Here is a 12148-nt window from a genome sequence, read left to right on the forward strand (position 1 = left end):
CGTGACTCGCAGAGATAAATGATAGTTTGGAGGTGCGCGCAGTTAATCAACGCTACGGCTGCCTTACAGCGTGTGCAACCCGCAGATCATTAGGTTAAATGGAGGACATTCGTGTCCTTCCAGAATCAATGCAATTATTGTTGGCAACAAGGACAACAATTGGAGTGGCAGCACTGATTTTACTAACCTGCTATTAATTATGGTGTCCCCCACGCCCCAGACGGCGTTTATAACCCGCGGGAGCAAGCGGTGCTGGCTGCTTCTGTTTTAAAACGGGAAAAGTTGGAAGTGGAGTGCCTGGTCGTGTTGGAAAGTGTTAATCAGTAGGAAAGAGTGTGATCAGTGGAGCTATTCACTTGAACGTCACTCTGGTACAGGGGGTTAGTGAAGTGGCTGTGGCGCCTGGGGACCGAAGGCACTGTACCGCTCCGCTCAGGTATTACACGCTGAGAAATGTCTGCGTTAGTTCTCCGTAGCTCCCTGCAAAGTCAGCCAGCGCAGACGAGACGAGAGAAGCCCTGCCATGGCACAGCCATCGCTACGAGGTTTTAGCCGAAGCCTGGCGTGATCGCAGGTAAAAATTTTCTTCTTGTTTTGGTGGTGATGCTTGAGTGTGTCTCTCTCTACGGAAGCAGGGGGTGGGGGGGGAGCGGTGGGGATTATTCCCCCCCCCCCCCTTCAGAGTCTGCTTTAGCAGCAAGGCAGCTGAAAACGAACTGCTGGAGGGAAGAGAAACTATCTGTGATGAATCATTTGGCTTTGTGCAATCTTTACCTAGGACAGAGGGCAAATGTATTTTAACATATGTGTGTTATTTCTTGGGAAGGGGGTGTGGATATGATATTCAGCGAGCGCTAAGGTAAGGTATCGAGTCAAACTTTCTGGATTTTAAGGCAAACTTTAAAAGGCATAGAATTTGACCTTGCAAGTAGGAAAGTTTTATCTTCGCAGGGAAGTATGTTCAAGCTGTCGGCTGCCAGGCAGCTTAAAGGCGGTGGCGTTTGAATGCCTACGAGTCTGCGGCACTGGGGGTACAGGAGCTGGCAAGAGAAACCTTACACAGTCTTTGCTTTGCTAGTGAAAGCGTAGTTGCGATGCTCTGCACCGGGCAGATAAATGTGGATATGTTGTAGGGTCCATCTAGCCATACAGCAGCTGCCCAGGTCGCAGCGGTTGCTTCTCTCGCTGAAAAGTTTTGTGTGTGCGTGTGCGTGTGCGTGTGCGCGCTTGTGTGTGTGTGTGTGTGTGTGAGAGAGAGAGGGAGAGAGCGAGCGCGTGTGTTGCCTCTAGCTCTTAAGTGTGAAAAGTTAATAAATACAAAGAACAGAATGAGCATGTGAGGCCTTTCTGCTTTCATCTAGATTGTTTGCCAAGAGGATTGAAGCCTTACAAAATGAAAGCATTCAAACGGGTAACTTTGAACAACTGATTTTACGTGTAGTCGTAATCTGGGTAAATTAATTAGCGGCGCCTTCTTATGCAACTGTGATGTTTGTCATCATAGCTCTACCGATCACAAGCCATTGCATAGGTTTGTTGCAGGTCGGCAGCATCAGCTTGCTGTCCCTCGATTCAGAGTGCAGGAGATGCAATTACACCTCAGATGGGCTCAGGGAAAAAAAAAAAAAAAAAAAAAAAAAAACAAACCAAAAACCAACAAACCCCGCAACAATCGTATTTACTGTCGATAGCGACTTTATGGGAGCTAATCTACTTGAAAATGTTGTAGGCTGCCCTCGGTTCCATGTCAGATCCCAAATGGGCAACATGTAGAGCTTCACAGCGTTTGTCAGGCGGTGTCAAGGTTGCTTTAAATCTGTAACGTGGAAACAAAGCAAAGTCGACTGAAAGAGCTCGGTAAAGTCTGTTTAGCCCATAAGCAAATTCCGTCGCTGAAATACTTCCAGGAGTGGCAATAACCCCTCCAAAAGAGGAGGCGATGAAAATGCAGATAGTAAAAGTGTAGCTGCATTAACTGCCTCCAGATCATGTCCCTGAAGACGTCCATCAAAGCGTTAGTCCTGAAGAGGTTCTCTGTTTTACCTGCTGTGGCCTGTTCCAGCATCACAGCGTTTCCTTCTCGTTTCATGCTTTTATGATAAAACTTGTAGGAACGTTGGCTCCAGGTTCTCGGAGAAGAAACACCTAAACCCTCGGAGGGGGACTTGCTTGGGCTTTGGCTGTAAAATACCTGCTCGCACGGGTGTGCAGGCTGACTCTTACAAGAGGGGAACTCTCCAGCGTTTCCTATGGATCGCGATGGGTTTACTTCCTCCAACTTTGGCGAAAGCAGCGTGGGTTTCTCTTTCTCGAAAGCTGTTAACCGCTTTGTACGGGAAAGGGGCTTTGACAAGGATCAATTTTTATTGCACAGCAAAGACTTGCATTTTCCAAATGCTTAAGGATATAGCCTGCAGCATTAAGCGTCTTTGCTTGGATTTGAACAGTGTTACGTTGTTTATGTGCAAGAACCACAAAGGTTATTTTAAATCATGGTGGGGCTTATTGCATGTTTGTGCGCTGGCACCAAAAATTCAAGATGAAATGTAATTGTGTTGAGTTTCTTATCAACAAAGGGCCATTATTTGTAGATTGTAAGTGAAACAAGACACGAACGCTGGAGGAAGATGTAATGTCAGCTTTTGGCGTTCAAGGTTATGAAGTGTTTAAGGTTATTAAGTTTTTTGTTAGTTTGTTTTGGTGGAGTTTTTTTTGGTGTTTGTTTGGTTTGCTGGTTTGTTTTCTAATGACTGCTTTCTAGGGAATACATATTGGATCTGGCACTAAGCTGACCGAGGGTAAAGTAGTAGAGCAGGCGGGCTGCAAAGAAAAATGACAAATAATTATCATGATTAATACAGGAAAGTTCAGTGCAAAAATGGGCACCAGAGTATTTGCACGGTGCAGTGAAAGACAGCTGTGCTATATAAATAGACAAGGACTATAAATATTGAATTTCACCTTGTATTTTAAAGTTTAATAGACTCATCTAAATATCAAAACCCGTAGTGTTCTGTGGGCCACTGCGGAGTTGACATCTGCAGTATTATCAAAAGAGGGAAAGGAAGAAAAAAAAAAAAAAAAAGGCGGGGGGGTGGGTGGGTGGGGTGGGGGGACCGACCAAACCCAAACCACAGAACACCAGGGCATCTCCCAAACTGTAGCCTGGAAAACTGGGAGGACTTCTCAAGGCAGTTCTCTAGCTCGCCCAGCTAATTATAGTGCTTTACACCGAGCTGCTCTTGAGATAAGTGCAACTGTTTTCTTCCCTAGCACCGGTGAGTTATACTCCAGGGCTTAAATAAACATCCCCCAGCGCAATCAGGGCAGGAGGCAGAGCGAGCAGCACCCAACGCTGCGTGCAGACCATTGTGTAAACACCGGGTGTCTTTTTCTTCCCAAACAATGCAATAGCCCGTCAGCACGGCTCATAGAAGGAAGCTGCTTGTAAATAGTAGCTAAAAGTATCATTATATCCTGGCAGCATCGGGGTAGCAGAAGGAATAAAGGAGCGTTTCTGTTAACGGAGACCCAATGGCTCAGTTATTAATATTCCCAGAAAGAAGAAGGCATTAGCATTTCAGGTGAGGAAAGAATAGGCACTTTCTTCCCCCCAAAAAATCAATACAGAATTCAAACCCTATTATTAATGTCATTTGATTCCCGTCCTTTATACCTTTCTCCCGGCTACAGATACTGAGCTGTCAGGATAATTTGCATGTACTGTATCTGATATCTTTTTATTTGCAAACACTCTAAAGCGCTATAAAACGCCGCTCGTTGTAGTCTAACTCAATCCGAGAACTAGTATTTTCATCTGTAAATTAAAGCAATTACGCAGCAGATATTATATTATGTGTACTGTGGTCTCCAGATAGTCATCAATCACCCTCAATCGAGCTGTCAGTGTGGGCAGATTCGTTTCTGGGAGGCAGTCTTCCAGCTGGGGAGAAGAAGAGAACATCATCATTAATTAGAGTGTGACCCTGGGGCTATTCACATGTCTGAACCCAGGAATCTCTCTGAGCAAGTCTGCACACCACGGAGCAGCGTTCAACTGCACCAGCAGCCGAGCTTCAGCCTCGGAGCTGACTCCTCCGCTTCCTCCACCCGCCCGGCGGCTGCCTGCCCGCCCTACCCCGGTGGTAGCTGGCCGTCGGGGGGGGGGAGATGCTGGGGCTACCGGCCGGCGGACCCAGCATCTCCCCCCCCCCGACGGCCAGCTACCTCCGGGAGACAGAACGGAGCCTGGTCCCTCCAAAGAGGGATGTTGCCTGCTTGTATGGGGGGGCGGGGGGTCCCAAGGTCCCAACCCCCAGAGAGTAGGGAGACTGATGGCAGCGGTGGGTTGGGTTGGAGAGAAGGGGGTGATGGAGTCGAGACTCCTTCCCAGGCCCTCCTTTACTCAGGGGGTCCAGCCGTAGCCCCGGGAAACCACCTAACCACCGGGAAAAAGATGTTTGCTCTTCGGTGAGAAATAGCACTTGGCACATTTGAGTTGCACCCCCTTCCTAATTCCTCCCCCCCACCCCCCTCTTCTTTGACCCCCCCCACCCCAGCTGGCTGGGCAGGCTGGCTACGGCCCTCTGCCCCGCGAAAGGCTGATTTTTCCAGCGGAGGTTTGCGATGGGATCAAAGTCGTTTTAACGTGAAAAGTCACGTCCTTTCAATCATTCCCCGCAATACGCTTGTAGGGTTTTCTACCTGTAATCACACGTCTGGAATAAAAGCCGAAAAGAAAAGCAGGATTGCATGTCATGTGCTTTATTGTCAGCGTTAGCGCTAATTTTAACTGTTGATTAAATCTTAAATGAAGATTCAGTCGTGTGTCCCTTCATATGTCTTGTTTGTAATTGAGACTAATTATTACTGTGGGGTGGGAAGAAGCAGCTGCTCATTAATTAATTTCTAATTAAAAGTGCTTACCAGCCTTTCAGTGACGAAGGAGGGTGGGGGGAAATCTTAGCTAATACAACATTGATCCTTCAGATTAAAACCATTCATTTCCTTCCCTTCCCCGCAGAAATATATAGAAATGTTGCAAGCAGGCGTAGCCGCTGCCGGTGAGCTTTCCAAACTTTCACTGAGAGGGATGCTGGAGAGTCTATTTTCCATGTCAGGGGAAGGGGTCCCGAAAATGAATGTTAAACTTACAGACAGGTTAATTTGAATAGGTTTTGCGTGACGTCAGAGACTCGGCTCTTTTAAAACAACGTGCTTCTGAACTAATGTATTCGCATCACTTTTCTTCTCCCTCCCCCCCCCCCCCCGCTTTATTTTTCCGTGGGTGCAAAGTATGTATTTCTGCCGTCACGTTTGCTAACCTTGGAGCCCACATGTAACAATTATTTCTGTTTGGTAGCCGTAGAGGGGAAGGTGCTAAAATCAGTATACATTCTCTTTTTTTTTTTTCTCGGTTTAAAAAAAAAAAAAAAGAAAGAAAGTTTAAGATTTCATGTAAATAAATTAAATGTGGTTTTCTGCTTCGTCCTATAAGCATCTAGGGACCTGTGGTTACCAATCAATTGGTACAATAGAGCAGAGCCAAGCTGCAATAGCGTGCAGATCAGACGTCTCGCCTTGTTTCTAGATAACTGGGAGCCTCTGTACCATGTCATATCCTCAGTTTGGCTACCCTTACTCCTCTGCACCCCAGGTAAGACTTTTTGCCTACCAACGTTAATTGATTGCATTTCAGTCCTTATTGATTACTTCCGTCCAGGGCTAAGAGCGGCAGCGATCCTTTCTAGCATGCGGGAGCGGCAAATCGGCTGCTCGCTCCGCACCTTTGCAAGATGCTCAAGTTCTCTCTCTCGCGCATATTTTAAAATGGGAAGGAACACCCGGGATTTAGGGTGTTCGGGGCTGATAACGACGCGTGGAGGAGGATTACAGAGATGAGGGAGTTGAGGAGGGGAGCTAGAGATCCCCCCCCCACACCCGCTCTCTCCCTTTCAGCGCTTTTTTTCTCTTTCCCGATTAAATTCACAGTTTACCAATTAAACACGAAAGTACTGAGGTCCGGACCGTAGAAACATAACGGGATATTCTAAACCAGCAGGTTAATAACAGACGCGTGTGTGGCTGCTACAAAACTGCAGTCAAAATAAATATGCATGAGTGATTTAGAAAAAAGGTTTAAAAACGCAGATGGGAAGCATTGTGCCGCAAGAGGGGAAAACCAGTGTAAACCCAGTCTTGTGAGAACACACCAGAAAAGTTAGGTTTTAAATGCAAAGGGCTGGAACAACGTATTACGGAGGATTAAACGCCCACAGTCACGGGGCGTTTGTTGTTGTTGTATTGTTGGTTTGATTTTTTTTAAACTGCTAAAATACTTGCACCTTTGGGTTTCTCCAGAGCGTTTTTACCCAGATTGAAGTAAAATACGGAAGGGGAGGGAAGGGGGCGACACCCCAAAGCTGCGACCTGATTAAAAAAAAATCCCCCAAACTTGGTTACAGTTTGGGAAGTTCCCCCCCGCCCCCCCCGGCCCTCAGCGCCGCTCTCTTTCCCTCCAGTTCCTGATGAGCACCAACTCCCTGACGACCTGCTGCGAGTCCAGCGGCCGGACGCTGGCCGAGACTGGGGCGGCCGCCTCCGCCCAGACCCCCGTCTATTGCCCGGTGTACGAGAGCCGCCTGCTCGCCACCGCCCGACACGAACTCAACTCCGCCGCCGCCCTGGGGGTCTACGGCGGCCCCTACGCCGGGCCCCAGGGCTATGGAAACTACGTGACCTACGGCACCGAGGCTCCCGCCTTCTACTCCTTGGTAAGCCGCCCCGGCGGCACCGCCGCCCGCCGCCGCGGGGGATGCTCGCTCGCTCGCTCCCTCCCTCCCGTCCGTCCGTCCGTCCGTCCTCCGCGCCGCCCGCCGGAGCCGCACTCCCCCCGCGGGCGGTGGCCGGTCGGTGGGACCCCTCCGCGGCGGGGGCAGCCCCCCCCGGGCGCTGCTGCTGCTGCTCCCGCAGGCCGCTCCCCCGCACCAGCCCGCTTTTGGTGACCAGCGCGGAGGCGCGGCGCGTCCAACCCCGCGGTCATTAAATATCAATCCCGGCACGGTTCTCACGGTAACGCAATTAAAAGTCGCGCCTGACGAGGTGAAGGCCCAGAGCGGAGGGCCCGGCCGGGGGGGGTAGTTGGGTAGTTTGGGGTGGCCGAGACCCCAGCTTGCAAAAGATGATGCGCTCTTCCCGGCCTTTTTTTTTTTTTTTTTTTTCCCCCCCTCCCCTCTCCCTCCTTTTTTTTCCTCTGGCACCGTAACAGCGCGAGTTAATGTCTCTATTGATCTCGCTGGCCGCCGCGGCCGAGGGGCCTCCGGGAAGGTCCGTCGTGCCCCGTCTCCCCCCCCCCGTCCCCCCCCCCGCCGAGACCCGGGGGAGCCGGGCGGCGGGGCCGGGTCGGGGGCCCGAGGTCTCCGGGCGGCGGGGGCTGAGGGCGGCGGCGCGGTGTCTCTTGCAGAACAGTTTGGAGGCGAAGGACGGGAGCGGGTCTGCGCATGCGGGCATCGCCCCGGCGGCTGCCTACTACCCCTACGATCACACCCTCAGCCAGTACCAGTACGACAGGTAAGCGCACCCCCCCCCTCCCCGGACTCGCTCGCCTCCCTCTCCCCCCCCCCCCCCCGCGTTCCCCACCCCTTCCCGCCCGCCCCGCTGCGGGGCCGAGAAGCGGAGCTGCCTCCTCGCCGCCCAGCATCTCCCTCCCGGCCCCAGCGATGCCGCCTCCCCTTCCCCACCAAAACATGCCCCCCCCGCCCCCGCAGGCAGACCGGCACGGGGTCCTCTGCCCCCCAGACGGGCGGTGGGAGGGACGGTCCCTGTCGACAGCGGCGGTAATTATCTTTTCCTCCGCGAAGTCAAGCTTAGGCACCCGGGCATCCCTCGTACGTTGATTAGTTTTAAACCAGCGCAAAACCACTTTCACACCGGTTCAAGCTCTGAGGCCCACTGGGCGCCGATGACCTTTCCTGCAGGATGTACATTAAATATTCAGTTGCAGCCCAGTGTCATCTGCGTGAGGTTTCTACAATTTCAGGAACAAAAGGGTAGGAGAGATTACTAATAAAAGGCGTAAGAGGAAATATATTTCTATTAACAGTTACACCCTGGGGTCACCCAGATGTATTCTGTTTGGGGAGGACTGATCAAACAACAAGAAAGCGGGATTTCTGTGCGTTTGCAAGCTGCTAGGATTTCCCAGCTGCCCGAAACGTTGACATTGTACCGCGAATAAAGGCAGGCAGTTTCTTCCCCCTTTCCGCCACCACCGCCCCGGCACAGCGGGGATTTGCATTGCCCGGTGCTGCTGCTAGCCGAACCCTTCCTCCTTGCATTCTTCCTCGGCCTGAATTCTCAGGCAGGTTGTCCTCTTAAAGCCGAACTGTCCTCGCCCATCTGCCCGCTCCCTGGTCCAGACCCCCCTCCCACCACCACCACACACACACTCCCCGGAGGGTGCCGCACGCAAGCAGCCGGGCCCGGGGCCCTGGGATCCCGCGTCGGGCAGGTCCGTGGGGGGCGAGGGCGCCGTGTCACGCTGCGGGTGCTCCCCTGTGCCCGCAGGTACGGCACGATGGACGGCGGGACGCGGAGGAAAAACGCCACCCGGGAGACGACCAGCACGCTGAAGGCCTGGCTGCAGGAGCATCGCAAGAACCCCTACCCCACCAAGGGCGAGAAGATCATGCTGGCCATCATCACCAAGATGACCCTCACCCAGGTCTCCACCTGGTTCGCCAACGCCCGCCGGCGGCTCAAGAAGGAGAACAAGATGACCTGGCCCCCGCGGAACAAGTGCTCGGACGAGAAGCGGCCCTACGAGGAAGAGGAGGAGGAGGAAGAGGAGGGTTCGCAGGAAGAGGCGATGAAGAGCGGGAAAGCCGAGGGTACCCTGTTAAAAACAGGCACTTAGTGGTTCGGCCGCGGGGGCTCGGCCGCCAGCTCGCCCCCGGGGCGGACCTCGCTCGTGGGGGCGGCCGCCGGGCAGCGCGGCGCCGCCAGTGACCGTGTGTCTTGTTTTTGCTGTCCCTTCCCCCCGCCCCCACCCCGCAGAGCCCACGGGCAAGGAGGAGAAGGAGCTGGAGCTCAGCGACCTGGAGGACTTGGACGCCGCCGAGTCGGAGAGCTCCGAGTGCGAGCTGAGGCGGCCCTTCCCGCACCCGCATCCGCTCCCGCACCCGGGCGGCTGCCACCCGCCGCGGGCCGCCGAGCCCCCCGCCAAGATGCCGCCGCCGCCGCCGCCGCCCGCCGCCGCCGGGGATGATGATGAGGAGGAGGAGGCGGCGGCGGCGGAGCGGGCGCGGAGCTGCCTGAAGACGACGGCGGCGGCGGAGTGCGGCCCCGACCTGCTCGGCGCCCGGCAGCGCGGCTGCGAGTCCAAAATGTGCTTCCAGCAGGGGCAGCAGCTGCTGGAGGCGAAGCCCAGGATTTGGTCCCTGGCGCACACCGCCACCTCCCTCAACCAGGCCGAGTACCCCTCCTGCATGCTGAAACGGCAGGGGGGCTCGGCCGCCGCCGCCGTCTCCGCCCCGGTCAGTGTCATCGACAGGCACCAGGATTCGCCGGTCACCAACCTCAGGAACTGGGTGGACGGGGTGTTTCACGACCCCCTGTTCAGGCACAGTACTTTGAACCAAGCCCTGAGCAACACGACAGTTTCCTGGGCTACCACCAAAGGAGCCATTCTGGAAACGGGCGCCCTCGGACGCGCGGTGGGGAACGGCGCCAACGTGCTCAAGGGGCAGCTCTCAACCTTGGCCCACCATGACTCTAACAAAGAGTTTCTGGCGTTTCCCAAATCAGGAAGCAAAATGTTTTGTTCCTAACAGGCCCGCCGATGGGGCGAAGGACTTGCTAACGCTTGAAGAGTCAGCTACACTGAAAAGAGACTTGCGAGAGTTTAAATTTAACTATAAAACTTTTTCTTTTCCTTTTTTTTTTTTTTAAACAACAGAAACGAGGATTTAAAGTTCAGTTTGCTCAGTTCAACGGACAGACTTTGCTCACTGCTGTTCTGAAGAATTTCTCCTGGTTGCGACTTTAAGGGATCAATGTCGTGAAAGTTATTTAATTCCATGTCCAAAAAGCACGTGCTATAGCGTAGACCTACTTAAAAAGTTTACATCCGAAAGTTTACAAACGGGAAATTTTAATTCAGATTTAATTTAAGGCATGCCGACATTAGTTATAAAGACTTTTTAAGAGTTTTTTCCTCCTGATTTCCTTGTTAGCATATAATTCACAAACAGCACTTCTACTAAGTTTACACCTACTGCACAAATTTATCTTGACAAAATAATAATTAAAAAAAAGAGAATATGTTAAAAGGTATGTTCACTCCAATAAATTGTCTGTTTCAGAGGTAACACAAGTGGTGGCGTTTTGCATTGCGCAACAAACACGTTCTAAGTTTCAAAATTCCCCCTGCGAGCCGGTCCCGGTAATTCCAAGGACTGTCAACAGGCACCTGGGAGAGCGGAAAAGAGTCTCAGCGGAGCGCTGCCGCGGGAGGATGGATCCGCGGGAGGGATGCTCGGCTGCTCTCCGCACTTTGCTGTGCCCCCGCGGCTCAGCGCTTGCGGCCCGGCAGCCTCCCGGGACGGCGGGGCGGCAGCGGGGGCGCCGGCTGCCCGCTGAGGCGAGGCGGAGGGGGAGCATCGCCCCCCCTTCATCCCCCCCCCCCCCCCGACTTGCGGGCGGCAGCGGGGGTCGGCTCCCGAGGGCCGGGCTCGGCCGCGGCGTCGCCTCCGCAGTGCGCGGAGCAATTGATTCACATGGAAAATTTGATCTTTTAAAGAACCGTTTTAGCTTTCCAGCTCCTCTGCCAGTATGGAGAATCGCTGATCCTCCATGAATATTTCAGCACTTCAGGACAGATGCTTTACCGTTTTGACATTAAATAGAGTGCAGCCAACAAAAAGAGAAAGAGAAAGAGAGCGAGCGCACTCGACGTGTGATTCAGGAGCACTCGCAGCCAATTTACCACTTAGGTAACAGGCGTTTAAAAGATTTCCTTTCTTTCCCCGGAACGGGAACAAACTTTACTGAGCCCCGGACCGGGAGAGAGGGAGAACTGCTGGAAAAGAAACTGCGAGGCAGTAACAGACCTCGGCTTACCCAGACCGGCCTAAACCCCTGGGCTGCGGCACCCGGCGCTGCGGGGGGGGGGGGGAAGAGCAAAACCACCCGAAGGACCGAGCTGACACAGGACAAGCAGAAGACCCTTTCCTGCCCATCCCACTCCTGCGGCTCCCCGCCAGCCCCCCACTCTAAATAAATAAATAAACAAATAAGACTACAATGCGGAATATATAGATATATAAAGGCAACAATAAACACAACCGAGACAGCACCCAGCCAAATGTAACATACTCCACCCCGCAAAGTTTCTAGCGAGACCTGTTAGTGCAAAGACTGAATAAAGGAATCCGGGTGCGGAGATCAGATCAAGCCCTTCCCCTCTCTGCGAGCAGCCGTAATTGGATTGTATCCAGTCATATTCCCTGTCATTGTATTGACTTTCGCTCTCTTGGATGATATTATCGAGATCACTGAACCCCTCTGCTGATCTGGCTGTCAAAAGGCTCAGACAGGAGCCCCCGGCCTGGAAAACGTGCATCAGCCAAGATAATTTGAAGTGAAATTTTCATTTTGACAGTAAACCCCTCAATTTCTAAAGGCTCTGCACCCGGAGAGCTCGGTGGCAGGGGGAGGCTTTACAGAAAGCCCACGTCTTAAACTGAAAAGGGCAAAAGAACTCGAATTAGTTGTAATAGATAAAAGGGCAAAAATAAAGAGTCAAGGGTACTTGACAGTAATAGCGAAAGTGGAGTCTCCGGGGAGCAGCGATCTCAGCTCAAGGCTGGGCCGGCAGGAATTTTAATGCAGCCGGGGCGGCCGGCGAGCTTTGCCTCTGAAACCCTTTAGACAAAGCAAATTATTTTCAGCCAAACTAAGGAGGTGGGCATGAAGGAGGCGAGCAAGAGGGAAGGGAGCAAAGGCGAGTGTTTAGGCTGCCCTCAAACCATTGGCGGAGGCAAGCGGGAATGGGGCGGGGGGGGACGGGACACACACGACCCCGCTGCCTGCTGCGATGGTAATTTTAAAGCCGGGAGGTTTGTGCGTGCAAAGCCTGGCTGTGTGTGCA

General features: G+C 53.0%; 1 protein-coding gene across 3 annotated transcripts; it reads left to right on the forward strand.

Annotated features, from left to right (window-relative positions):
* The first annotated feature begins 276 nt into the window (after window positions 1–276).
* Window positions 277–11578, forward strand: IRX4 (iroquois homeobox 4). 3 transcript variants are annotated; one of them, XM_075744652.1, is made up of 6 exons: window positions 277–574; window positions 5591–5656; window positions 6522–6773; window positions 7463–7569; window positions 8566–8888; window positions 9055–11578. In XM_075744652.1, exons 2-6 carry the CDS (start codon window positions 5612–5614, stop codon window positions 9825–9827), a joined length of 1500 nt encoding a protein of 499 aa, XP_075600767.1. In that variant the 5' UTR covers window positions 277–574; window positions 5591–5611; the 3' UTR covers window positions 9828–11578. The 3 variants fall into 3 exon arrangements, with proteins under 3 accessions (XP_075600767.1, XP_075600764.1, XP_075600765.1); XM_075744649.1 differs by having other exon boundaries at window positions 278–574; window positions 5498–5656; window positions 9055–11577; XM_075744650.1 differs by lacking the exon at window positions 277–574 and adding an exon at window positions 670–859 and having other exon boundaries at window positions 5498–5656; window positions 9055–11577.
* The last annotated feature ends 570 nt before the right edge of the window (window positions 11579–12148 follow it).

The sequence above is a fragment of the Balearica regulorum genome, chromosome 2 (genome assembly GCF_011004875.1).
Source record: "Balearica regulorum gibbericeps isolate bBalReg1 chromosome 2, bBalReg1.pri, whole genome shotgun sequence".
Lineage (NCBI taxonomy): Eukaryota > Metazoa > Chordata > Aves > Gruiformes > Gruidae > Balearica > Balearica regulorum.